Source organism: Calonectris borealis, chromosome 22 (assembly GCF_964195595.1).
Source record: "Calonectris borealis chromosome 22, bCalBor7.hap1.2, whole genome shotgun sequence".
Taxonomy (NCBI): domain Eukaryota; kingdom Metazoa; phylum Chordata; class Aves; order Procellariiformes; family Procellariidae; genus Calonectris; species Calonectris borealis.
Window position 1 is genome coordinate 9,633,300 of NC_134333.1, and position 25,830 is coordinate 9,659,129.

The 25,830-nt window shown below is 63.1% G+C and overlaps 2 protein-coding genes across 8 annotated transcripts; both read left to right on the top strand.

Moving 5' to 3' along the window:
* The first annotated feature begins 4,140 nt into the window (after nucleotides 1–4,140).
* MSL1 (MSL complex subunit 1) lies at nucleotides 4,141–11,594 on the top strand. 2 transcript variants are annotated; one of them, XM_075171603.1, is made up of 8 exons: nucleotides 4,141–4,710; nucleotides 7,152–7,375; nucleotides 7,717–8,102; nucleotides 9,062–9,126; nucleotides 9,412–9,479; nucleotides 9,731–9,855; nucleotides 9,969–10,041; nucleotides 10,196–11,594. In XM_075171603.1, the coding sequence occupies exons 1-8, from the start codon at nucleotides 4,156–4,158 to the stop codon at nucleotides 10,284–10,286; spliced, it is 1,587 nt and encodes a 528-aa protein (XP_075027704.1). In that variant the 5' UTR covers nucleotides 4,141–4,155; the 3' UTR covers nucleotides 10,287–11,594. The 2 variants fall into 2 exon arrangements, with proteins under 2 accessions (XP_075027704.1, XP_075027705.1); XM_075171604.1 differs by lacking the exon at nucleotides 9,969–10,041 and having other exon boundaries at nucleotides 4,468–4,710.
* A 234-nt stretch (nucleotides 11,595–11,828) lies between these two features.
* On the top strand, nucleotides 11,829–23,969 carry CASC3 (CASC3 exon junction complex subunit). Of its 6 annotated transcripts, none has more exons than XR_012676923.1 (14): nucleotides 11,829–12,106; nucleotides 13,315–13,342; nucleotides 13,697–13,734; nucleotides 15,464–15,622; nucleotides 15,710–15,861; nucleotides 16,291–16,467; nucleotides 16,704–17,398; nucleotides 19,152–19,216; nucleotides 19,475–19,589; nucleotides 20,208–20,306; nucleotides 21,075–21,289; nucleotides 22,469–22,607; nucleotides 22,740–22,816; nucleotides 23,503–23,969. XR_012676923.1 is itself a non-coding variant. In XM_075171599.1 (14 exons), the coding sequence occupies exons 1-13, from the start codon at nucleotides 11,849–11,851 to the stop codon at nucleotides 22,773–22,775; spliced, it is 2,163 nt and encodes a 720-aa protein (XP_075027700.1). In that variant the 5' UTR covers nucleotides 11,829–11,848; the 3' UTR covers nucleotides 22,776–22,816; nucleotides 23,503–23,969. The 6 variants fall into 6 exon arrangements, 5 of the variants coding, with proteins under 5 accessions (XP_075027700.1, XP_075027701.1, XP_075027702.1 ...); XM_075171599.1 differs by having other exon boundaries at nucleotides 22,753–22,816; XM_075171600.1 differs by having other exon boundaries at nucleotides 22,469–22,591.
* The last annotated feature ends 1,861 nt before the right edge of the window (nucleotides 23,970–25,830 follow it).

A 25,830-nucleotide genomic window follows, 5' to 3' on the forward strand; every position in this document is an offset into this window, starting at 1 on the left:
CCCTCCCAAAGGCTGGGCGATGCCCCAGGGAGCTCCCCGTGGGTCCCCGTGCACCCCGACACGGCTCTGCCCGTGCTAGTCGGTCCATGGCACGGATGGGGCACCTCAACCTTCCCCAAGGTCATCACGTGCCGCGCGCTCAGGTGCCAGGTGAGCACTGCCTGAAGCGGTGGGGACACACAAGTGTCACCCCAGCCCATGCCACCGGCGCTGACCCTGCCCGAGGGCAGCAGCCAGCTGTGCCCCTGCCCCCTCCTGTGCTGTGCCCCCCAACTGCACCCCCTGCACCACCCCCAGCCCCGCTTCCACATCCCCCCGGGAGGGGCTGGCCCCGGCCCCCTCCGCTGCAGCGGGGACCCCGCTGACCCCGGGGACAAGGACGCAGTTGAAGAATCAGCTCGCCGGTGCCAGGGAGTGGGCGTGAGGGCCAGCGGCCGCGTGCCCCGGTGCCCGGGTTGCCGGCGGTGCCGTGCGGCCATGCCACGTGACTGTGCGCTCCGCTTCCCGGCGAACGCCTGCGTGCAGAGAGATTTATTTTTACTCCGGGCTGGCCGGGTTGTTTACCTTGTTGTGCCTTTTCCAGGAAAGGGGGGGTGTCTCCACCAGGGATGGGGGTTTGTTCCTGCCTATTGCCTGCCCCAGGCTGGGCACTGGGGGTCTGCCAGGGTGCAGACCCCCCAGCGCTGCAGCCTCAGCAACCCCCCGTGCTTGGACACCCTCCAAACCCACTGCTGCGCTGCAGCATTCGCATCGGGTTGAGGACACTGGGTCTGGCTGGGTCTCTGTGCCACCCTGGGGCACACCGTGCCTCAGTTTCCCCAGCCATAGGTGTAATGCTGCAGGGGGGGCAAGCAGAGACGCTGGGTCTCACCTCGCCTGGGGGGTCCTGCACCCCTGAGCCCCCCTTTCATCCCCACGGGATTCCACTGACAGTGGTGGGCGAGCAGGCAGGAGCCCTGGTGCCGCTGTGGGGTGCCAGGCAGGGCTGGGTGCTGGGGGTTTTGGGGTGTTTTCCTGCTGTGCAGCAGCAGATCCGTGGCTGAAAAGCAGAGAGCAGCCCTGGCTCGTCCCCACGGCTCTTGGCCGGGGCTGGTGGCTCCGCGCTGCCAGGGCTCGCCTTTCCCCTCCCCGCGGAAAGGGAAAAAAAATCAGGTAAACAAGGCAGGCCTGGCCGGGGCGGGGCGGGCGGGGGCACCCCACGGTAGGCGGGGACACCCCACGGTGGGTGGGGCACCCCACAGCGCCCCGTCACCGCGGGATGGGGCAGTCCTGGGGTGGGGGGCAGAGACCCCGGGAGGTGCAGGGTCTGCGGATGCAGGATGCAGGGGGGCAGGGAGGGGCAGAGTCTGGGGGTGCGGGGGTGCCCAGATCCGTGGAGGTGCAGGATTTAGGGGTAAATGCACCCCGGGAGGGTGCAAGGACTTGGGGATCCAAGGACGGTGCAAGGCGCCCCAGAGGGTGTAGGGGTGCAGGATCTGGGGGTGCAGGGACCCCAGGAGGGTGCAGGGGTGCAGAGACCCCAGGAGGGTGCAGGGACCCCAGGAGGGTGCAGGGACCTAGAGATCAGGGGGATGCCGGAATATGGGAGTGCAGAAGGGGTGCGGGGACCCTGAGGCGGGGGGGGACCCCCGGCGTGCTCACCGTGCAGGTTGGTTCAGGAAGCCCCTGCACGGGGAGCAGCCGGGGCGGGTGGGGGGGCCCCGGTGGCCCCTGCCTGCAGGGTGGGGCTGCGGCAGCGCTGGCCCCCCTCCCCGCACCCCTCTTGGCCGCGGCCCCGTAAATCTCATGTGCTGATGTTTGTGTTCCCCTTGCAGCGCCACGGCCCCGGAGCCCCGAGCCGCCGGAGGGAGGGGAGGGCAGGGGCAGCGCTGGGGGCCGTGGGGGCTCCTTTGGCCTCACGGACCCCCCACCCCGGGCATGCAGGGTGGGGACCCCACTCCCCTTTCCCACGTCTCTGTGGCCCCATATTTGACCTTCCCAAAACGCAGCTCGGTGGGGATGTGGGGCAGCCCCCAGCAGCCCCCGACCCCGCGGGGAGACACGGTGGCCGCGGGTTTCGGGGCACCGGGCCGGTTGGCGTCTGTGCCAGCCCATGGGAGCGGGCGCTCCCCTCCTTCTTCACCTCCTCCTCCTCCTCGGGTGCAGGGAGCCCTCTCCATCCCAGCGAGCTGGTTGCGGCGTCACGTGGCGCTGGCATGTGAGCCCTGCTCCATTTTTAGCCCCAGCAGCCTCTCTGCGCGGCGGCCCTGCTGCAGAGCCATGTGCGGGCGGGCGCCCGGCCGGCACGTGGGCCTGCCGCAGCGGGGACGGGGCACCGGGAACCCCCCAGCCCGGGCCGGCGAGGCCGCGCGTGGGCGAGCGTGGCCCGGGCGTGTGTACGAGCACGGCCACGCGCATGCGGGAGCGCAGCCACGCGTGTGCGCGCAGCGGGAAGGCACGGCTGTCCGTAGAGCTTGGCGTGACACACGGCACGGCGGGGAGGGCGGAGGGGCTTCCCCTGCACCGCGCCGTGGGGAGGCGGCCCCGCCAGCGTGGTCCGGCCACCGCGGCGGATGGGGACCCCGCGACTCATGGGGGGCTGCTGTGTGGGGGTGATGTGTGCAAGGGGACCCTCCCCCCCCCCGAATGCAGCTCTGCGGAGAGGCACGTCCCCCCCACGTGTCCCTTGCGCATCCCCAGCACGTGCCCTGCGTGTCCCCTGCGTGTCCCCGGTGCTGCGGCCCCATGTGCCTTGGGGGGGGTTCAGCAGGTGGGGGGGGGGAATGCTCTGTGTGTGAGCGTGTATGCATGTGAATGTGTGTGTGTGCGCGCGTGTGTGTGTGCGCGCGTGTGTGTGTGCGCGCGTGTGTGTGTGCACACGTGTGCATGCGGGGCTGCAGTACGGGGGCGGGGGGGCTGTGCGTGCGTGTGTGTGCAGTGGGGCTGCAGTGCCTGCAGGGTGCGCGTGTGCCTGCAGTGGGGGCTGCAGACCCCACTGCGGGGGGGTGTGCATGCGTGTGTGTGTACATGTGCAAACGCGCGTGTGCGTGGGCTGGGGCTGCAGTCTCTGCGGGGGGAGTGTGTGTGTGGGGGGGGTGCATGCACTTGCACATGTACCGGGAACTGCAGGCTCTGCAGGGCTGCGTGTGCGTGTGTGCACACGGGGGGGGCTGCAGACCTGCGGGGGTGTGGGGGGGTGTGTGCACACGGAGGGTGGGTCTGCAGACCCGCGGGGGTGTGGGGGGGTGTGTGCACACGGAGGGTGGGTCTGCAGACCCGCGGGGGTGTGGGGGGGTGTGTGCACACGGGGGGGGGCACTGGCAGAGCCCTGCTCACGCGGGACAAACCCGTCCCCGCAGAGCGGGACCTCCCCCCTCCCCGCACCCCCTGCGTGGGGGGACCGTGGCGGTGGGTCTCGGCCCCCCTCTTCCCCCGGGGCAGAGGCTCCCCGCACCCCGCCGCGTCCCCTCGCCGTGGGGCTGGGCCGAGACCCGACAGACCCACGGTGGGCGGCGGGACGGGGCCGGGGGGCGGGCTCGGGACCCCGGCGCGCTCCGGGCGGAGCCGCCGCGCTCGGGAGCCACCGGGCGGCCGCGCCCCGCTACTGCCGGGCCGGGACCCCCGCCCGGCCCCAGCGGGCAGCGCCCCACGCGGGACCGGCGTCTCCGCGCGTGGAGACCACCCCACGTCGCGCGGGGGGCTGGGTGGGGGCTGTCCCCGGGGGTGCCCCCGCTCCGCCCCGCGCGCAGACCTGCCCCGCTCCTCGCCCCCGGGGTCCCGGCCCCCCCCCCGCCCCGCGCCCCCGCCCCGGCCGGGGCCGCCGCCGGCGCATGCGCACCGAGCCCGGTTTAAAGGTAACCGGGGGCCGCCGCGCGGCCCCGGCCTCGACCCGCCCCCGGTACCGGCCCGCGCCCCCCACCCCCCCGCGCGTGGAGCAGTCCCGCGTGGAGCCGTCCCGCGTGGGCCCCGGCTCGGCCCCTCCCCTGCCCCGCGCGGGGAGGGGGCGGCGGCGGCGGGGCAGCCCCTGCCCGTGTCCCGCGGCCCCCGGGGCGGGGGATGCGCTGCGCTGATGGCGGCGGGGCCCCGCCGTCCCCCGGGCCGCGCAGCCGGTGGCGGCCGCCGCTGCGCCGTGTCGGCGGGCGGTAGCGGGGCGGCGCGGAGCGGAGGGCCCCGGCCATGAGGTCCACCGCCTTCCGGGCGGCCGAGCCGCCCCGGGGGGAGCAGGAGGAGGAGGAGGAGGAGGAGGAGGGCGCCGCACCGCACCGCCCGCCGCCCCGCCGGCCCCGGGAGCCGCCGCCGCCGCCGCTGGGGGCACACAAGGGCCGCGGCGGCGGGGTGGCGGCGGCGGCCGAGCAGCAGCAGCAGCGCTGGGCCGGGCTGGTGCCGCTGGCCGGCGGCAAGCAGGCCGGCGCGGGGGATGCCGGCGCCCGGCCGCGCTACCAGGCGGTGCTGCCCGGGCGCGGCGCCGGGGAGGGCGCGGCGGGGCCGGGAGCGGGGCCGGGGCCGGGAGCGGGGCCCGCCGAACCGGGCCCTCCGCCGCCGCCGGCCGCCGAGGGCAAGTGGAAGAGCGGTTCGCGGCGCGGCGGGATGGGGGCCGGCGGGGGCTCGCCGGGGCAGGCGGCCTGCCTGCGGCAGATCCTGCTGCTCCAGCTGGACCTCATCGAGCAGCAGCAGCAGCAGCTGCAGGCCAAGGAGCGGCAGATCGAGGAGCTCAAGGCCGAGCGGGACACGGTACGGCGGGGGGGGGACGGGGGGGCGGGAGTGCGGCACAGCAGGGGTTAACCCCCCCCACGCGCGGGATTACCCCCTACCCGCGGGACTAACCCTCCCCTAGGGTTAATGCCCCCCCCCAACACCCAGGGGTCCCCTGGTGCTTCCGCCCACCAACAGGTAAGTGCCCCCCCGTGGCACCCAAGGGGTTAACGCCACCCCCCTGCAGGGGTTAACGCCCCCCCCATGGCACCCCAGGGGTTAATGCCGCCCCCTTGGGGGTTAATGCCCCCCCCGTGGCACCCCAGGGGTTAATGCCGCCCCCTTGGGGGTTAATGCCCCCCCCGTGGCACCCCAGGGGTTAATGCCTCCCGCCTTGGGGACTAATGCCCCCCCCCGACACCTTGGGGAGTAATTGATGCCCTGGGGGGGGCATCAGTCCCCCTCCCCAAGATACCCAGGGGGTTAATACCCCCCCAAGGAGGTTAGTGCCCCTCCGAGCGATTAACGCCCCCCCCCGGGGCAGTAACGCCCCCCCCCAAAGGGTTATTGCCCCCCCCGGGAGGTTAATGCTCCCCCAGGGGGTTGATGCCCCCCCGGGTATCGGTGTCCGTCTCCCCCCCCCCCGGGGGTCGGTGCCCCCCCAGACAAAGGCGGGCGGGGGGCGGGGTGACCGGCGGGGGCACAAAGGGCGGGGGCGGGGCGGGCCGGCGGGGGTTAACGGGCCGCCGCCCGTCGCCATGGCAGCGCGCCCGCGGGGGGGGGCCTTAAAGGGCCCGCGGCGCCTGCCCGCCCCGCCGCGCGGGGGTTAACTTAAAGGGGCCGCGTCACCGCGGTCACGGGGGCGGGGGGGTGTGTGTATGTTTGTGGGCGGGGGGGCACGGCCTCGCGTGGGTCCGCGGGCAATCGCCCCGCTGCGGCAGGGCCTGCCCTGCCCCACCGAGGGGGGGCTGCCCTCCCCCCGGGCGTGGGTGGGCCCCCCACGGCCCCGCAGGGCTGCCTGCCTTGCCCCTCTCAGGCGGGGGGGCCCTGCTGGTCTTTGCCTGTGGTGTGTGCACCCCGCTGCACCGCTCGGCTGAGCTTTGCCCTCCCATGCCTGTCCTGCCTGCATCGCCCTATGGATGCCATGCCTTGCCCCCGAAATGTACCCTGCCTGCATTGCCCTATGGATGCTGCGTGTTGCCCCCCACGCCTGCCCTGCCTGCATTGCCCCACGCGTGCAGCTGTGCCTCGCCGCACGCTCGCACCCGCATCGCCCGCCTGCCAGGCCGTGCCTGCCCCGGCCGTCCCCGGCGGGGCGGTGCGTGCCCTGTGCCGGAAGACTGCGCTGGCTCTGCAGTGGCGGTGGTTGCGGTGGCCCCGGCTGCAGAGGGAAGGGCCACCCCACGTGGTGAAGCCAGCGGTGCTGCGTCCCCACAGAGCTTGCCGAGTCCTCCAACATGGAGGAGCCGCTGCGGCAAGGCCGCAATGGTGCTTCACCGCGGCGCATCCTCCCACGGGGGTGAAGCAGCCGGGGGGACGGGCAGGCGAAGCCCGGCTGCACCGGGCAGGCAGGGACAGGGAGTGGGGGCTGCTCCCAGCTCCTCTCCCCAAAAGCCGGGTCCCCCTCCCCAGCCACGTCCCTGGGGACCCCCCACTGCTGAACGCACCCCTCTAAATGGCTGCAGCTCCCGGCTGGCGGGGCCGGGTGACGGAGGGCAGGTGTCACCGAGTCGGATGCTTGCTTTCTAGTGAAGCCTACATCTAATTACAAACTGCCCTCTCCCTCCCCGGGCATTCGGGGAGGATGCGGCAGAGATCAAGACCCCCAAATTGCTCCTCAAAACATGCGGGGTTTGCAGCCAGCCGTGGCCCTCCTGCCACGGGGACGGGCAAGCGCCGGAGGGGGAGAAGCAGCCGGGGAGCAAGTGGCCATTTTGTGCAGTTTGGACATCTCAGCCCCTGCCTGCCAGCATTGCAGTAAAACTGTCCAGGGGTGCGATGCCCGCAGCACCCAGCGCGGTGGCAGACGCTGCCCTCAGCCTCCTGTCCCCTCTGCAAGGGCAGGTGTGAGCCATGGCACTACCAGCACGCCGCCGTGCCGGCTGAGCCCGAGCGGGGACGGCTCAGGCACTGTTGAGGGGCTCCTCATAAAGGTGCTCCTGCTCCCTGAGCATTGCCAAGGTGAAAGCCAGGACAGGCACAGTTTGCTACAGGCGGAAAGCAGGCAGGGCACCGCAGCGGGGTGGCACCGGTCCTCCGCCGGTCCCGCACCGCGTGTGCCGGAGCGCTTCTGCAGGCAGGTGACGGCAAAGATGCGGGTGCTGCGGGTCGGCTCTTCCCCGGGGTGTTTCCCTGCTGCCGAAGGGATGTGCAGGCAGGGCACGGCGCAGGCAGCTGCCCAGGGCTGGGGGAGCAGGGGTGCAGGCAGGGTTCACCCCTGGGAGCGCACCCGCGAGGTGAGCCCTCGCCCTGCGTTGCAGCTCCTTGCGCGGATCGAGCGCATGGAAAGGCGGGTGCAGCTGGTGAAGAAGGACAGCGAGCGGGAGAAGCACCGCATCTTCCAGGGCTTCGAGGTGGACGAGAAGCCGGAGGCGGAGGCGTGCGAGAAGCTGCCGCTGGAGTGTCCCCAGGACCTGCTGGAGCCCCCCCCGACCCTGCAGCCCAAGCACTTCCCCTACGGCAGGAACGGGAAGGGGCACAAAAGGTACAGGGTGCCCGGCCGTGCCGGGGGGGTGCGTGGGGCCTGGGGGGAAAGGGAGGACGGGGGGAGGACCTTCGCCATGGCTTCACCCTCTGTCCGTGGGGCTGGCAGTCCAGCCGCTCGGAGAGGCTGCCTGGCACCGGGAGCGCGTCCCATCGACTGTGGGCACTGGCCGGGGGGAACCTCGTGAAAGCCTGGGTGGGGAGTGGGGGGTCCCAAAATGCTGGGGAGGCCCCTCTCGCCTCCAGAAACCTGCCTCTGGTCAGCCCTGGTTTGGGGGTGCCGGTAGCCCCCATGTGGGGCAAGGATCCACGTGCCCGGCTCAGCTCCTCTTCCTCCCTCAGGAAGCCGACGTTTGGGAGCGCGGAGAGGAAGACGCCCGTTAAAAAACTGGTGTCCGAGTTCTCAAAAGTGAAGAGTAAAACTCCGAAGCACTCCCCGGGGAAGGAGGAATCGAGCGGCTCCTTGTCCGAAACTGTTTGTAAACGAGAACTGCGGAGCCAAGAGACTCCAGAAAAACCCAGGTCGCTCCTGGAGACCCCGCTCCGAGCCTCGGCCCCGCCGAAGGGCCCCGGCGCCCACCCCAAGGAGAAGGGCTTCTTCAGCAGCGAGACAGACGACCTGCCCTATCTCTCAACCACGGAAATGTACTTGTGCCGCTGGCACCAGCCGCCCCCGTCGCCGCTGCCGTTGCGGGAGCCCTCCCCAAAGAAGGAGGAGACTGTAGCAAGTAAGCGATGGAGAGCCCGCCGCGGCGCAGGCAGCAGCGTGCCGGGCGTTGGGGCAGAGCTGGCGGCCAGAGAGGGGTTTGCCCGCCTTGGGGCCGGCACGGTGGATGGGGAACGGGGTTCGGCACCCTCGCCCCGAAGCCAGCAAAGGGCAGAGTCCCAGACGCGGTGGGAGAGGTGGAACCTGTTGTGCCGCGCTGCTGGCTCCTCCCGCGGTGGCCGGTAGCAGCCCTGCTGCTGGTGATGGGCTCTCCCGAACCACATCTCCGGCTCGCCCTGCTCCGGCACGCACCGGGCTGCCACCGCGCTGGGCTGCTGCTGCCTGCACGGCCGAGCCGAGGGCAGCGCGCTGGGCAGGGCTGCCGGCCCCGCTCCGCTTTAGCCGCCTGGTTTGCCGAGCAGCCTGCGCACCCGTTTGAGCGAGGGATGAAGCAACCTCCCGTTCGTGGTTGGGAAACGTCTCTCTGGCTTGTGCCACCACGGCACAGTATGGATTCCTCCACGGGGTCGCCTGCTGCCCCCAAATCTGGTCCTGTCCTGCCGGCCGCCCCTTCCCGGCCGATCTCCTATGGGTCCTGCAGTGTGGCGAGCGCTGGCAATGGGGAGCGCTGGGCTGTGCCGCGGCAGACACCGATGCTGCCGGTGAGGCTGTGCTGGATGGCCGAGCGCCCGGGAGCTCGGCACGTCTCCTCTGGGAGCGGCTCAGGTTTGCTTGTGCACTTGGCCGGGGGGATGGCGACGAGCTCGCCCTCCTGTCTCTGCCTCCCCCCAGCAGCTGCCGCCACCCTCAGCCGGGGGCATCGCCCAGCCCGGCTCAGGACGGGGGTTTGGGGAGGCCGAGCTGCGCTCCCCAAGGCAGGGACGGGCGGGAAGGGAGCGGCGAGGTGGCGGGGATGGGGCTGGAGCGTGGGGCCGTGGGGGGTGCCGGCACGGGGTAACGGCCTGGCCTCTTGCCCTGCAGTTCCGTCTTGGAGGGACCATGTCGTGGAGCCCCTGAGAGACCCCAACCCCTCGGACCTCCTGGAGGTACGTATGCTGCCCCGCCAGAGCCGGCCTTGCCGCAGGCCCCTTCCTGGCTGTTTGACCGTCCCAGGAGAGCGGCTTGCGGCATTCGCTGCCGCTGCGGGGCCGGCGGCATCTCGTCCCCTCGTCTGGCATAAACAGCGTGGTGAATCCCGGCTGCAGTTGGAGGGCTGGGGTGGGGGTGGAGGACCAGCCCCTCTGTGCCGCGGCGGCTCTGGCTGCCGGCTCAGGGCCGTGCCGGGGCTGCCGGTGCCGGGCGGACGTGCTCACCCCTGTCTGTCGTTGCAGAACCTGGACGACAGCGTCTTTTCCAAACGGCACGCGAAGCTGGAGCTGGATGAGAAACGGAGGAAAAGGTGGGAGCAAAGAGGGCGATGGGGGCCCCGGTCTGCACCCGCTCCCTCAGGAAGGGCCCCGGGGTGTCACCCGGGAGGGGGACATGGGGTCCGGTCGCCCAGGGCGCAGCCGGCAGCTGGAACGGGAACCAGAAACGCTGCCGGAGAAGGGATGCTCGGCGGCCCCGGCGCAGCCCCCTGAGCTCCCCGGGAGGGTCGAGGCGCCTGCCCGCTCGCTGCCTGCCGATTCTCACTGCCCGGGCGTTTTCCAGGTGGGACATTCAGCGGATCAGGGAACAGAGAATTCTACAGCGGCTGCAGCTCCGAATGTACAAAAGGAAAGGGATTCAGGAGTCGGAGCCTGAAGTTACCTCATTTTTCCCTGAGCCAGATGACGGTGAGTGCCTTCGGCATCGGGGGGCAGGCAGGGTGTTGGGGTGCAGGCAGGAGCCCTGCCTGCGGCAGGGGATGCGGGCAGGGGTGCGTAATGCTCCGGTGTCTCTCCCGCAGTGGAAAGTTTGCTCATCACCCCCTACCTGCCTGTCGTCGCCTTTGGCCGGCCCTTACCAAAACTGACCCCACAGTGAGTACCGGGGTCACCGGCGGCGGGAGGGGACGGGGCTGGGCTGTGCCGGGCACCGCTGCTTGGGCCGGCATCCCCGGCGTCGCCCACCGGGAAGGTGCTGGTGCGTTCTGGGTTGGGGACGGTGCTGCACTGACGCGGGCTCTGGCCGCAGGAACTTCGAGCTGCCCTGGCTGGACGAGCGCAGCCGCTGCCGGCTGGAGATGCAGAAGAAGCAGACGCCGCACCGGACCTGCCGGAAATAGCGGAGCCGCCGGGAGATCCGTACGTCGCCGGGTCACGCCGATGGCCGCTGCCCTCTCCTGCCTTCTCATTGACGGATGGTTTCGTTCCTCCGTGACCCCGGTTTTGTTCTCTTGGGTTTTGCAACACGTTCCCCGGACTCATCCCGCCCCGTGCTGGCAGCCGTACCCCCTGCGGCACCGGCCAGCTGCCGGCCGAGGCTTCCCACCGGCTGCTCCGGTCCCGGGGGCAGCGGGCGGACCCCAGGCCCTGCCTGCCCGTCCTGCCCGTCCTCGCTGCCTGCCGCAGCTCCGCACGCTGCCCCTGCCCTCCCGCAGCCGATGTTCGGTTTATTTTGGACATTGGCCTTCGAGCCGCGGGCGGGAGCGCGGAGAGCACCGGGGCCAGACCCTGGTGCGGGGGGTGCCGCGTTCGCCAGCCGGGGAGGCCGCGTCCTGCGGGGGCTCTGCCCGCCACTGCCTTGTTACGTTTCGTTAGAAACGGGATAAAGGCCAGGTTGTGTCCGAGCGGCGCGAGAGGCGGCAGCGGGTGCTGCCAGCGGGTCCCGGCGCTGCCAGCCGGTGCCCTGCCGCGGCGAGGAGCCGGAAAGCGCCAGGAAGCCTCTTTGGTTTTTTTTTTTTTTTGCCCCCTCTTGAGTGGCTGTAACGGGGTCAGAGGGGAGAGTTTAAAAACAAAACCTTTTTTTTTTTTTTTGTGAAATAGAAATCCTATACGCACAATTTTGGGTTTTTTAATTTTTTTTTTTTAATAATTTAAATGTTTTGAGGTTGGCAACGTGTGCCGTAAGGAGCTGGGCTTGGCGCCGTGTCTGCTCCGCCGCGGCGTCCCCTGCCCTGGCCGACCCCCCGGGTGCCGGGCTCCGGAGCCCCGCGGTGCCGGCGCTGCCGGAGGGGTGGGGAGGGGGCTCCACGGGGGGGCTCCACGCGTCCCCCCTCTGCCCGGCCTCCCCCGCAGCAGCGATTGAGCAGGATCGCCGCCGCAGAGCCGCCCCCCCGCTTCTGTTCTGGTTTGGTTCGGTTTGTTGCGTTTCCCCTTCCTGCGCCGTCCCCCGGGGCCTGCGCCCCCCCGGGTTTATCCCCCCCCTCCCCGGGGCTGCGCCCCCCCGCCGCACCCAGCTGCGTTCTGGCACCAGGTTCATGAGCGGAAGGAAACTTGTTTAAAAAAAAAAAAAAGTTTAAAAAACAAAAAAGGAAATCTGTTTAAAAAAATAAAGTTATAAACGCGTTGGGGCGGGGGCGGGCGTCACGCGTGGACACACCCGCGCTCTATTTTTTTTTTTTTTTTTTTTTACAATAAACGAGGAAAACGGCTGTCTGCCTCCCCCCGCGCATGACGTCATTTCCGCCGCCGTGACGCCATGCGCGCTGTGACGTCGGCGCCCTGCCCGGCGCGCGCCTGCCCCCTGCTGGGGAGAGAGGCGGGCGGGGCGGGGAAGGAGCGGCCGCTCGCTGCCGCAAGGGCTGTCGGGACGGCGGCGGTGACGTCGCGGGCCGCGGGGGCCGCCGGGAGCTGTAGTCCGTCCCGTGGTGCCCCGCGCCGCCGCCCGCCCCTGCGGCTGCCCAAGATGGCGGACCGGCGGCGGCAGCGCGCCTCGCAGGACAGCGAGGACGACTCGGACTCGGCCGCCTCCGACAGCGCCGACTCGGCCGCCAGCGCCGCTCGCTCCCGCTCGGGATCCGGCTCCGGTTCGGGCTCCGGTTCGCCCCGCCCGCCGCACCGCTCGCCGCGGGGCGCCGCCGGGGCCCTCAGCGCTGGGCCGCGGGGCCGCGGGGCCGAGAGCGCCGCCGGGGGGGCGGCCAAGAGCGCGCCCGAGTCCGAGTGTGTGAGTGCGGGTGGGGGGGGGCGTGGGGCCGGGGGAGCGGGGGGAGAAAGGGGGCGAGCGGACGGGGGGGGCTGGGGGGCTCGGGGGCAGTTGGGGGGCTCGGAGCGGGGGTGCTGGGATGGTATTGGGACCGGGGAGGTGGGGGGGACACTGGGGTGCGAGGGGGGCTGGGGAATTGGGGGAACCGGGCTGGGTGCCCCCGTGTGTGCGGGGGAGCAGGGCGGGGGCAGCCCCGCGGGGGCAGGCTGGGCTCTGCGGCCCCCCAGCACCAGGCAGGGGGTCCCCCTGAGCCTCGGGGCTGGCTCCTTCTTGTGGGGTCCCATCCCCCGGCCTGGGGTCCCCGCAGCGGGGCGCGGGCGGGTGGGTTTGCTGCCTGGTCGGGCCTTTTCCGCTCTTTATTAGCTCTGACCAGCCTTTTTTTTTAAGTGAGGGCATTAAAAACCTTTTACGGGCAGTTTGTGGTGCTGCTCTCCCCCGCCTGCGCAGGGCAGTTCTCCTCTGGCAGTTTACGCTGGGTGCGATTTTGTCCTGTGGTGGGTTTATAGCGCCGGTTATTTCAAGTTCCTCCTGAATCGCAGCGTATTTCTGCTCAGTTGTTTTGGCGTTTGGGCTTATCTCGTTAATGCGTTGGCTGGTTTTATTTTTGATCTGAGGTTGTTTTTACTGCACAGTTCGATCAGTCTGTTCTTTTACTAGAAACTCTTCCTGATCTGATTCCGCTTCATCCAGCATCTTCTCTCAGGTGCGGGGTTGTGTTTCTGTCGCCGGAGTCTCTAGCAGATGTCTGCCTGAGCTCGGTCCTGCTCGGCATCTGTTCATTATTCCTGGGCTCCTGCTTTAAGTAATCCTCTTGTCCTTTCCCGAGTTAGCCGTCTGGCTCTCCGTTATCGAGGGAGGGGAGCCTGGCTTGTCTATTGATGCCGCTCTTTTCCCTCTGAAGACCTCCAGCAGTTAACACAGTTTGTGCTTTTTTTCTTAAGCTGCTTTCCCCCAGCGTAACTTGCTCTAGAAGGATCTTAGAGAAACATACTGGGATCCCTCAATTTGTTTCTTCTTTCTCGGTCACTGAAGCTGAACTTCCAAGGGTGGATGCGATAGCACTGGGGCCAAACCTTGTCGTAATTGTGTCCGGGATCGTGGGATGCCACAGGGACCCGGCTGCTGACCTTCCCCTCCACTAACGCACCTTCCTCTCCCTCTCTCCGCAGGAAAGCGAGGATGGCATCGAAGGAGACGGTGAGTAACGACTTTCTCTGGCACTGCGAGTGCTGTCTGCATGCAAAAAGTAAAAACCGGACAAAATGCCTTTTCCAATAGTCCTGCAGTTGTTGTCATCCCGAACGTTAACTCATAATAGGAGGCAAACGCGGGGTGCAGGGACAGCATGCCCCAAACTTGCCCTTGCTTCCTCCCGTGTGAGCTGGCAATGGCATTCATCAGGGACGCTTGGTGCTGGCCTCTGACTTCGCCTTGGCGGGACTGTTCGGTGTGTGTTTGCCAGCGGTCGCCCGCAGCGCAGCGTGTTACGCTCGGAGGGAAGCTGTGTTTCTGTTTCTGCCCTGACACCAAACTCCTTTTTCTCCCCCGCAGCTGTACTCTCAGATTATGAAAGCGCAGAAGACTCGGAGGTAAGAGGAGTCTCTGTCCTGGCATTTAAAGGGTTCTGCCGAGTGACTGCATCTTGCATAATTTTAGCACAAAACCCAGTTTGTGTCCTTCGTTCTCTTCCACTGACCCCGTCGGCAGTGATTGCCTTTGTCTCAAGATACCAGCTCGCATGCTTCGCACCAGCCGTGCAGAGACTCGGAGCGAGCTGCGCTGCAGCGTAGTCATCGCCGCTGCAGAGGAAAACGGTCTCTGCCGGTCTGAGTGCCCTCGCCGGGCAGTTCCCTCCACGGTGCTGGGCAGCCGGCGCTGGGCCCGGCGCTGCGGAGAAGCCGCTGCTGCGGGGTGGGTGTAGGGCCAGTATCCATGGGGAAAAAAAGGAAAAAAAAACGCCTGACTCCTCAAACGTTGGATCCTGAGAGCAGGATTTGCCGTGGCCAAGAAGGGTGTGGAAGGAAGCGTAGGATGCTGGTTGCGTTTTAATTAGTTGAAATTAGAAAACTAAGTGCTGGGTTGGAAGCATCCCAGGCAGCATCCCTGTCTTCTGCGTACGGCAGCTGGAGGGGTAACGCACCCCATGAGTGCTGGCAGCTCAGCGCTGGGTCTGTGCTGGGAAAATCCCGCCTCGCGTGCACTGAGACCCCCTGCCTGCGCTTGGGAGGCAGCCTGTGGCTGTAGGTGTCCCTGGATTTTTAGTTCAGAACTGTAAGTTTAACATCTCGAGGCGGTTTAGAGAAGTTCTGGTTTCTAATGATCACAGTGAAGGTTTTCTAGTGAAAACCCTTCTCTTGAGACAGCTGTTTTGGAGATCTTGAGGGGGGCAGCAGTTAGAGAAAACACAAAACAGCAAGGCAGATGAAATCGAAGCTCGTAGGGGCTGTTACTTTGTGAATTAATCTCTGCCATTAGCGAGGAAGGAGCGTGGCAGGCTGTAGAGGTGGTACCTGGAGGGTAAGGGGCAGCTCCCCGTGTTCACCATGCAGCGGCTCTTCAAGCCTGGAAACCTGCGCGGAGGCTCCCCGGAGGCTCGGCACGCGGAGAAGCAGAGCGGCGCTGGTGCACGCTGGGCTGTTGGAGCAGCGGGGGTATTGCATCACTGACATGCCAGGATGACTCTGTTCCTGTGCCTAAAAATAATGCCACGTCTGGGTTTCCCCAACGTAAACAAAAGGAGCAGTTGATGTGCAAATACGCTGTGTTGAAACAGAAAAATAGAGCAGTCTTTTTGTTAATCACGCAGAGCTATTTTTAGTGACAGTTCCAGCCTAAGCAAGGCTTGCAGGCTCCTGGAGGGTGAAACGAGGTCACGCTCCTGCGAGCAGAGTGCTCCGAGTGAGTCAGCTGAGTAACTCCAGGGAATTTGGAAACCCGGCGCTGGCTGGATCCGGGCCCTCGGTGTGGGAAGGAAGGGACGGTCTGAGGGCCCTTGGTTGCTTGAGCCCTTTCCTTTCAGAGCGGTGAGAGGCTGGGGCTTTGTGGGGGAGCTGGTCCCGGCCCTGTGCTAGAAAGCCTGACTGTTGGATCTGATGTCGCTGGTGGGAGTTGGTGGGGAGAGGTGTTGGGTTTAGTCTTTGCTTTTTCCTTAAAAATACAAGGATAGGAAGGACCTTGAGAGCTAATCCTCTGCTTTGAAAGAGTCGGGTCTCCAGCAACTGGAACAGGGATCTAACTCCGGATCTGGGGACTTGAGTGGGGAAATTCCTGGGGACCTGTTGCTAAAGGTGCATGTTTGAGTAATTGGGGTTCTTTCAGGCAGAGGAAGAGGATTACAGCGAGGAAGAAAGTGCCAAAGTGGAACTGAAGCAGGATAGTAATGATTCCTGTGAGTCAGCGGCAAAAGCAGAGAAAGGGGATGAGAAACCTGACTCCAAAGGTGCTGTAACTGGTGAGAGGCAGAGCGGGGACGGGCAGGTAGGTGTTAAACATGCATTCTCTGGGCTGTGGGGGGCTTCTCGCAGAGGGACTGCTGCAGTGGTAAGAGCTGTCTGATTTTGACAGGAGAGCACTGAACCTGTTGAGAATAAAGTTGGGAAAAAAGTTCCCAAGCACCTGGATGATGATGAGGATCGGAAGAACCCGGCTTACATCCCGCGCAAAGGGCTCTTCTTTGAGCACGACCTCCGAGGGCAGACGCAGGAGGAGGAGGTCAGGTACGCGAGCATCCCCCGCGTGTCTGCCTCTCTCTGGGAGGCTGAGGCCAACTCCCAGGCCGGTGTTTGGCAGCACAGCTCCTTGCTTCCGCATGAAGTGCTGGGAAGGCATCGGCAAGGAGGATTTGTCTGTGCTTCAGTTGCCTGCTTGCAATGTCCTGCTAGGACATTTTGGGTCTTGGTTTTGAAGGAGAGACTGAGGGTGGTGCAAAAAAAGCCACAAGGAAAGCCTCTTGCTAATGAGCAGTGACCCTTCTTGCTGCTTTTCAGAAATAGCAGTGGGTAGGCCAGCAGCTGCTGGGCAGGAAGAGTGGGAGGAAGAGACGCTGTCTCCTGTGGCACAGCCTGCCCTAGAAATGCTCGGTCCCTGTGTGTGGGGCTGGTTGAAGCTGCCACATCTCCTTGGTCCTCCCTGTGTAACTGTTCCAGGCCGAAGGGTCGTCAGCGGAAGCTGTGGAAGGACGAGGGCCGCTGGGAGCACGACAAATTCCGGGAGGACGAGCAGGCCCCCAAGACCAGGCAGGAGTTGATCGCGCTTTATGGCTATGACATCAGGTCGGCTCACAACCCCGATGACATCAAGCCGAGGAGGATGCGCAAACCAAGGTGAGCAGTAAAGTCAGACTAGAGCCTGGCTCGTCCCAGAGGGAAACCTCAGCCTTTGTGCCAGGCGCTTCAAACAACAGGTCTGAAGCCCCGAAGGGGAAAGCCCTTTGGCCCCGGGGTGGGACCTTGGTCCTGGGAGTTCTGCACGCTGCGTACAGGAGAGGGTTTCCCTGGCACAGCAGCACCTCTCACCCAGGGATGTCTTTCCAGTCATTTGTACTATTTTTCTCCCTTAGGTTTGGGAGTCCTCCTCAGCGAGACCCAAACTGGTCGAACGAGAGGCCAGGTAAGCCCCCAAGGCACCAAGACGCAGACAGCTCTTCAGCTCCCCCTCGAACGTTCACCAACAGGAGCTCCGCAGGTACGGGGAGGATGCCCCCACCTAGGAACTACCCGAGGATGGGGGGTTACAAAGAGACCCGTCCAAGCTACCGAGCTTCGGAAGCAAACATCCAGCATCTGTCTCGTAACGGCGAGCAAGCCAAACAGGAGGGCAACTATCGAGCAAAGCGTGCAGAGCAAACCCCCCCGAGAGACAAGTCACCCGAGATGGAAGCAGCCCACGTCCACAGCAGCCCTGCGAAGGAGGAGGTTGCTTTGGAAAACCAAGCCACGGCTGCTGATGCTGCACAGCCACCGCCAGACAGACCAATTGAAAAGAAGTCTTATTCCCGGGCAAGAAGGACCAGAATCAAAGCTGGGGATGCGGGAAAGCTGGCAGATGAAGTGCCCGCTTCGGAAGGGCTGACTCCTGTGCCTCCAAAACCTGTGCAAGCCGAGACGTCCCCCCCACCAGCCAAGAGCGGTAACTGGGAGTCGCCAGTAGAATCCAGCTTGGATGGACTTGAGCAAGAGATGACCCAAATGAATCTCACTGAGCAGAACTGGACTCCGGGGCAGTCTCAGTTCATACAGCCCCGGGAGCTGAGGGGTAAGTGGGTGCCGCCTGTTGGTTTTCCACTGCAACCCCAGCCAAATGCAGTTCTGCATTCGTGTAGTCGGGCAGAGCTGAATTGTCTCTGCCTTAGTCCAGTCTCAGGGTAGGTTCGTGATGGCGATGCATGCTGCTGAGGAAGTGCAGTGGAGATGGTTAGAGGGGACAAAACAGAAGAGAAAAAGGGGAAATTAAACATTCCAGTGTAGGTTAATTGAATTAGGGCTGGGAAGGACATAAAAGTAGATCCTTTCTCTCGCTCTGCGCTGTTTTGCGTTGAGAATGGGGAAGCTTCAGTGTGTAGAACAGGCAACAGGGACTTTGTGCGGTGTGAATCAGGGTGAGACCAGCTGCTGCAGAGATAAGGAGTGCTGTGCTTGGTTGGCAGGTAAGGGTAATGAATAATCGGGCTCCTGTAATGCCCTGCTAGGAGCAGGAGGGAACTCTCCTCTGTTTATCAGCTTATCTCCTAGCATTGAGATTTGGTTGCCACTAGCTAAGGCCTGACTGGGATTGGCAAGTTCACTGGCAGGAGGAAGCTGCTCTGTTCGCAGCAGCAGGCAGGCCGGCTGAGGGAGGGATAGGCGGCAGAGTTACCCCCCTGTGAGCTAAGGACAGTTCTAGTTGAGCATCCATGCGAGAGGTCATTCAGGTATAATTATCTCTTTGCAGAATTAGAGTCTTTTCTGGGGAATGTTAGAGTCCTTCCCGAGGGAAATAAAACTGGAGCAAGGAGAAGAAAGCGACTTGCTGCTTTCATAAGCATCTCTTGAGGTTTAGGTCATGACACCATAAGTCTTCTTGCACTGATGTGACTGGTGAAATCTTTGTGTGAACAGACCCTTGGTCTCGACTGCGGATGCGAGTAAACAGGCTTTAAACATGCCAGTAGAATGAGAGTTCAAAAGTGCTGTGTTTTGCAGCTGAGATTATGTACTCTTTTTTTTTTGATGCTTAAAAATAAAGCATCTTAACAAGTTTGCCACGAGACAGCTCTGGATTGTAGGTAGGAGACCACTTTCTGTCTATAAGAAGGACGTGTTACTCTACTGTCTCTTTGTTTCTTCCTAGTAGAGAAGGTAGGAGTTAATTCTGGGAGGCATTTGACTGGATGAGCCAGCCGTCAGGTCATTCTGTATGTACAGCATGTATGCCTGTGCGTATATTTGCAGTATCAGTGATTGTGGGCACTTCCAGTGTTTGTTTTGTCCACTTTCGCTCCCCTGGAATCACCTGTGATCAGTTTGGCACTGTGGTTTTAAATGTGTGCTGTAACTTTGTTGTTTGAATTAAAAGGAGCCCATGACAAAAGTGGTTACGCCCTGTAGAGAGTTTAAACTGCGGCTTACCCAGTCCCACATGGATCCTTGTTTCTGCTCGGAAGAGGTCCTTGTCTCCACCCAAAGAGAGCTTAGATCAGGACCTGGATTTCAAGCTGAGGATCGTTTGTTTTTTTTTTTTTTAGCAAGATTTAAAAGGTGTTGAGCAGTGTGGGTGATTGTACAGTGGCGCGACAGCTTCTAATTTGTACTGAAACATTTAAAATTGTAACCTAAGAGATGAAGTTGTTAGAAAAGGTTTCTTGTCATGAAAGCGAGAGCTGTGCCTGTTTGTAGCACAATGACGTCCCCAGGCTGCCGGCGCTCTTACGGCCAGCGACGGGCGCCTCCCGGCAGCGCCCTCGGCGGGTGAGGTGGCTCTTTACTGGGAACAAATGCAAACCATAATAACCAGTTTGTTTCTTCTTCAGGTATTCCTAACCATATGCACGTGGGAACTGGGCCACCGCCTCAGTTTAACAGGATGGAGGAAATGGTAAAGCTTGTTGCGTGGAGTGTGACTCTTGCTTTTAGAAGCGCGGAAGCCCAGCATTTATTTGTTTCTGGGTTGTAGTAATTAAAGACTGCCTGTGACACCTCAGCCTTTCCCTTTTGTGGGCGTTCGTAGTTTTTACTGCGTGACCCAGATAGAGGTTTGCAGGGGCTGGCGAGGGGGCAGGTCGGTGCTCCCTCGCTGGAGGGGCGTCTGCTGCTCCGCACACTGACCCTCACCGATGCCTTTGGACTCTTCTAGGCGGTGCAGGGGGGCCGCGTGAAACGCTACTCGTCGCAGCGGCAGAGACCGCCGGTGCCGGAGCCTGCCCCCCCCATGCACATCAGCATCATGGAAGGGCATTACTACGACCCACGTGAGTGCTTCCCTCCCGCTCCTGAGGTTCCGCGTGTGCTCAGACCTGAGCAGCTGGAGCAGGAGTCCCCCCCCTCCTGTTAGGGTCGGGCAGGTCGGGGGATTTGTCTTCCCTTTCCTTTGTAAATAGCATCGCTGCGTCGTCCCGTACGGTAACTAAAAAGCTGCTCTGAGCCTCCCTGGTCGGGGTTTAAACCCCCTGAAATACAGTCAGTGTTACGACCTCCCCTCCCTGGGCATGGGCTCTCTAGGACACTGCTTTTCTTCATGAGAACCAGGGTTTAAAATTAACTTGAAATCAGAGCAATGTCGTTGCCATGTAAGAGTGGGGAGAATTACAGGACAAGACGGAGGATAGGTTAGGAATTTACTCCAGCATTTAAAGTGTTGGAGAAGAAATTCCTTGAGTATTCTCCGGCTTTGTAAAGGGAGTAGGAGGCTTTTCTCTTGGGGGTACGTAGCATCTGTGAGCCTGGTAGACTGCGTGTGCCGATGGGGATGTAGCTTGCAGCACTGCATTCAGGTGTTGTAACGGTAGCTGGCTGGGGCGTGCGTGTGACTTGCTGCAGTAGAATAAAATTTGGTGGAGCTTTTCCTTACCAACTGTTGTGTGTTGCAGTACAATTCCAGGGACCAATCTACACCCACAGTGAGAACCCGGCCCCGCTGCCGCCCCAAGGGATGATCGTACAGCCAGAAATGCACCTCCCTCATCCAGGTGAGGAACCAGCTCCCCAGCAGGGCACGGGGCAGCTGGTACCGACGTTGCGGTTGTGCCCTGGGGCGGCTCAGCCTGTGCTGGGGAGCAGATAACTCTGGTTTCGCACAGCCTCTGTCGCTGGGGGAATCCGTTTTCCCTATTTCTACAACGTGGAAGGGACCTGCTTCCCTCCTGCAGTGAGGCTGGATCACTATAAATTTTAAGGAAAGAAAAATAGACATTTTGGGCCCTTGCAGCCAGTGCAGGACCGAGATGATCTGAGTGTTTTGGCAGCCTCTAGCTGGATGTCTGCAGGTTCTGTGCAGACCCTCCTGGCTGAGTCGCTTCTCCTTCAGTGGGGTGCTTGGCTCTGCCAGCTGTTGCGCTAGGCTGGTTCTTCAGTCCCTGCTGCTTGTAGATCAGAAGAGAAAAGCAGAAACGAGAGCTGTTGAATTGGCATGTTCTCTATCTTGCCCACAAAAACTGTTTCCTGAAGTGGATATGCTGAGCGGGGCCGTGTCCGGTTCCGGTGAATCGGAACCTCCGCACTGGGGAAGGGGCCGTGTTCTGCTGTGCTGAGAAGCGCTTCCCTTTTTCCCTCCCCAGCGCAGGAGCTGAGGACTCGTGGCTGCAGGAAAGGCCTTTCAGCAAAGTGCTTCTCCTTCCTGCTGCAGCAGGGAAGGCGCAGCCGTGCTGACCTGCTGGCATCGTAGCAGCCCCAGCCCTCCGCGGGACGTGCTGGCTTTACCATGACATCACCTTCAGCTTATTTTTGTTGCTTCCCAGGTTTACATCCCCACCAGACGCCAGCCCCCATGGCAAACCCTGGGCTGTACCCCCCGCCAGTCTCCATGCCCCCGGGCCAGCCCCCACCGCAGCAGCTGCTTGCACCGACTTACTTCTCCCCTCCTGGCGTCATGAATTTTGGGAATCCCGGCTACCCCTACCCCCCAGGAGCACTACCCCCTCCGCCACCTCCTCACCTCTATTCCAACACGCAGGTAAGCAGCTGCGCTGCGCGTCTCCTTCCTGAGCAGGAGCTGCCGAGAGCAGATGGGATCCTGTGGTGTGTGGGTTTATTCTCTGAGGCTTCCTGGGAGAGAACGGGGAGCAGCTGGGCTGCTCCGTGGTGGGAGGTTGTTTACTGTCACCACTCTCTCTGCTTGGGGTGGGTAACTGAAAAGGACTACTCCCATGGCTGCTGTGCAGCTACGCTGGATTTAGGGTCTAGTGGATGAAATGCCTGTATTGGTGGATCTCAGAATCGAGGTCTTCCCCCACAGAACAGGGAAACAGCCCACCAGGAGCCTGTGAACCGTTACGTTCCCTCCAGGTCCGTGCTAAGCCAAGGATGCCTTGAAAATTGCTTTGGAAGTCCTTTCTGTTTGAGACGGAGGCAGGAGGCTGGAAACTGGCTGATGCTGTTCTTTGGCACCAGCCGGGAAAACCCGCACGGGGCTGCCTTTTCCCACTCGATGTCCGACCTCTGTGGCGCAGCAGCTGCTGGGCAGCGAGGAGGCAGATCTCTGTGGGCATCATGATGACGCACCCGGTGCTCCCCGTGGCCGCCGTGTGAGCGGCCCACGGCTGACACGCAGTGGCAGGCGAGAGATGTGCACGCTCCCCGAGCCCTGCAACCTCTCTGACCTTCCCTGCTGCCCTGGGCTGATCCCAGCTGCCCCGGCAGGGAATCCGCCTGCTTTTGGGGCAGATCCCGAGCCCCTGGGCAGCTGGAGGGGATCTCGGTGTGAAGGGGAACTGTTACCTGCCTTGTCTATGCGGGAAAACGGTAGCTGCTGCTGTTGCAAAGCACAGACGTTGTACGGCAGTTGGGAAACTCTGCAGGGCGGAGGAAACCCATCTGCCACGAACTTCAGTCCGGCGTGGCTGCGGATTGCTGCAGCCTGTACCTGCCCACCCTGCCGAGAGCAGGGGTAGGCGAGGGTCCTCCGGGAGTTGTAAGTGCTGCTGCTTTTTGTAGCTTTGGGGAGCACAGCACAAATCAACCCCCATCCCCCTGTGGCTACCCACCTTCGGTGCTAGGTGGTGGCATCTTTTCACAGCCCAGCTGTGTGCCGTAAAGGCTGTCTGAGACACGTGGTGCTCTCGCAGGGGGGTGCAGCTCTCTGCGCCCCCCCACAGTGAAGAGCACTGACCCTTCTGCTCTCTGGGGAATGCAGGCCCAGTCCCAGGTGTACGGAGGGGTCACGTACTACAACACTGTCCAGCAGCAAGTGCAGCCCAAGCCTTCTCCACCTCGAAGGACGTCCCAGCCTGTGACTATCAAGCCACCGCCTCCTGAGGTACCGTCCCATCGGCGTGAGTCTGCGCGCGCGCGATGCTGTACCGTTGGGGTGTGCACGATGCTGCAGTCTCCCTCTCCCATCCAAAAAATACAGTGTTCCAAGGCAATCTTAAACTGTCTGATCTTTGACATGTCCCAAACCTCAGCTTCTCGTTGCAGGTGGTAAGCAGGGCTCCAGTTAATTTGAATTTCTAAATACTTTAAAACTAAACCCACGTAAAAAGTAAGTCCAAAGTTGACTCTCGCTTTTTTTTTTTTCATTTGCTCAGGGTAGAAAACAGAACACTTTAGAGAGAGAAAAATCCAGTCCTAAGCTAGAAGGCAGTGACTTCTTTGGAAGAATAAATGTCGAGACCTTAGTAGATAATTCAGGCAGCAGACTTAAAGGCTTTCCGGAGATGAGAGCCGTTTCTCTGCGCTGGGAATGGTTTCCTTGCTCCAGTGCTGTGAGCTGTGCGTGTGTGTGCGCGCCAGAGTGCCACGTGTGTGTTTGGTTTCCTTTTTAATACCTTGCTTAGCGTATGGGAGCCGAACGAGCCTGAACCGCGGCAAGCCCAGGCCCGGGCAGGCATGTGCCGGTTGTTTCCCCGTACGCGGGGAGGTGGCGTGCGGCGCGGTAGAGGGCTGGGAAACATGCAGCACTTGTAAATCTACCGCGAGATCGCCTGATCGAGGTGCCCTTTGAAAGGCCTCGGAAAAATATTTGAGGAGAGCTTGGCTGAAGGGAGCTGGTTGTGCCCAGAGTGGGCACGGAGGAAGCTGGAGGTGCGGGCAGGCAGTGGTCGCATTTTGGCACCCAGGTGTGGAGGGTGTTTGCTCGCAGGACCCTGGCAATAGCGCCGCAACCCCCGTGCAGCGTTTGTGGTGGGGTCGCCTAAGCCTCTGCTTCTTTTTCCTCTTCCCCACCAGGACAGCAAAGGTGAAAAGTCAAAGGAGAGGAGCAACACGTAGGGATGTGGCCGTGGGAATCCCAACGCCAGACCCGGCACCTCAGCAAGGAGGAAGCTTCTTCTCAGGAAAGGCTCCTTCCCTGTGCGTAGGTGAGGCAGCGGGATGAAATCAGCTGCACCGTCTTGTGCTCAGGGCCAGGCACCTTCCCTCTCTGGTTTTACCGGTGCCCTCCCGAAAACCATCTCGCCGCTGCTGATCTGCCCTCCTTCCCCCCCCTCACTGGGGCACAGAGGTCACCGAAGAATCAACCCCCAGAGTCGGTCCTTGGCCACAAGTTCTCGCAACTTCTCTCTTTTACTAAACGTCTGCCCTTTTCCCTCTCTAGGATGTTAAACTTGACTGGCTTGATTGTGGTCTCTCTTTTTATTTAAGAAATGAACCAGCTCCTTCAGTAAAGCTGATTTGTTTCTTTTGGGTATTTTGAATTTGTTTGTCTGGCTAACCGGAATGTAACATCCCCCGTCCCCCGTGGAGACAGCCGATAAGTTAATTCTTCATTTCAATTCTCTTTTTAAATTAGCGAGTTTATTTCTGCCATTGTTTAAGCATAGGAAGGGCAGCTGAGCGATAGGAGTCTGTCAGGAACGCGCTGGCTGTGCAGCCACCACTTAATTTAGAAGCTCCTCCCGTTTCTTTTTCCGAACAAGCCCTGTTGGTAACTTGTGTCGTTGGCAGTTTCTGTCCATGTGTGTGCAAGCTCTCAACTCGCACCAGATGGGAATCCGTGTGCACGAGCATGGGGCAACCCCCTTCCACGAGCACACCTTGCAGAGCAGGGGGCGATTTCCACCCGCCTCCCGCGCCTCTGCCAAACCAGCGGCAGAGCGGGAGGTTTATGGGCGTCCAGGCACCTCGGCGCTGCCAGAACAGCCCTGCCAGCAGACAAACCAGCTAGACAGGGCAAGCAGAGGAGTGATTTGCTCCTAGCACTTGGGTGTTGCTGCTGTGGAAGTGGAAGGGGGTGTTGTAACCCGCCCCGACGCATCCAGCCTGGGCTCCCATCCCCAGGAGGAAGCGCCTCAGCCCTGCCCCTGCCACCACGAAAACCGGCGTTCCCCAGGGACCTCGGCAGCCTTCTTTTCCCCCGTTACGATTCGGAGGCCGATCTACCGGGGGGACTGGCGCCGCAGTGCCAAGTGTGCCAAGCTGCCTCTCTGCAGCTCGCATCCCGCCGGCACCGCGGCAGGCGGAGCGGCTCCGGCTCCCAGTCGCGCTCGGGCTTGGCCGTGTCCTCGCAGCCGTTTGCAAATTGCGTTAGGAAACTTGGCAAGGCAGGCTGCCGATTCCTGCCGCTCGCCCCGAGCACGTGCTGGGGCAGCGTGGGGAAGTGCCAGCTGCTGGCGCAGGCCGCTCGGCGAGAGGGGGAACGTCGCTGCTCCCAGCAAGCGGCGTCTTGGCCTCCGAGTCCCCATCTGCGGTGAGGGAGGGGTGCCCAGCGGCCCACCTGCCCGCCCTCTGGTCTCTTCTCACGCATGCCCGGCTCTCCAGCAGAAATACCTTCTTTGTTTGTTGTTTGTAACTCGACAACCTTTTGTACCTAATTTCAGCCGTCAAAACGACATTTAAAAAGCAGAAATCCCTTATGTTTTAAATGTAACTGTTTCTCTGCCTTAAGGCTGAAATGTATCGTTAACGTATCGGTCGCATGACGGAAGTCCTGGACCTTACAACACTGTGATGGGTTTTTGGTTTTGTTTATTTGGATTCCTGTCCCTTAGGAGTGCACATTTGTAACCAGCATTGTATCGGCACGCGGATGAGAATACGTTTTAGAAAGTAGCCGGCTCTCCGTCTCTCTTTCCTCGGGCTGAGACCTGCGGGGACAGCGTGCCCCTGCGCTGCCCCAGGAGGACCGGCGCCCCTTCCACCGCGCCGCCGCAAGGCTCGGCCGCGCACCGGGAGCTGCTCCCCCCTTTCCAGGGGCTCCTGGTGGGACTGGAAGAGCGGCTCCTCCGCGGCCGGCACCAGCTGCCCTCGCCCCCCCGCCGGCGTCCCCGGGGAGCAGCTGCGGCCCGTCCCCAGCCCAGCTCTGCCCCGGCAGCGGGGCTCGGCGCGGAAGCGAGCCCCCTCCTCTCCCTGCAGCCTGGCTCGCTCGCAGGGGAAGGAACAACTGGTGTGTAGGTGGTGTGGGAGCTGCCGCCTCCGAGCTTCTGTGCCGCGCTCCCTCCCTCCGCCTCGGCACCGCCGCCGCAACCTCCCTCTGGCCCGCGGCCCAGCTTCCCACGGCAAACGGGGGGGTGGGGGGCACGTACCCCGCTCCTGCACCCTCCCGGTACACCCTGATCA

Excerpts from the sequence above, each read along its gene's own strand:
- MSL1 (XM_075171603.1), top strand. The coding sequence starts at position 4,156 with ATGAGGTCCACCGCCTTCCGGGCGGCCGAGCCGCCCCGGGGGGAGCAG. Across the intron at positions 4,711-7,151 it reads TCAAGGCCGAGCGGGACACG|CTCCTTGCGCGGATCGAGCG; the intron begins GTACGGCGGGGG and ends CCTGCGTTGCAG. Across the intron at positions 8,103-9,061 it reads GAAGGAGGAGACTGTAGCAA|TTCCGTCTTGGAGGGACCAT; the intron begins GTAAGCGATGGA and ends CTTGCCCTGCAG.
- CASC3 (XM_075171598.1), top strand. The coding sequence starts at position 11,849 with ATGGCGGACCGGCGGCGGCAGCGCGCCTCGCAGGACAGCGAGGACGAC. Across the intron at positions 12,107-13,314 it reads GCGCGCCCGAGTCCGAGTGT|GAAAGCGAGGATGGCATCGA; the intron begins GTGAGTGCGGGT and ends CTCTCTCCGCAG. Across the intron at positions 17,399-19,151 it reads ACAGCCCCGGGAGCTGAGGG|GTATTCCTAACCATATGCAC; the intron begins GTAAGTGGGTGC and ends TTTCTTCTTCAG.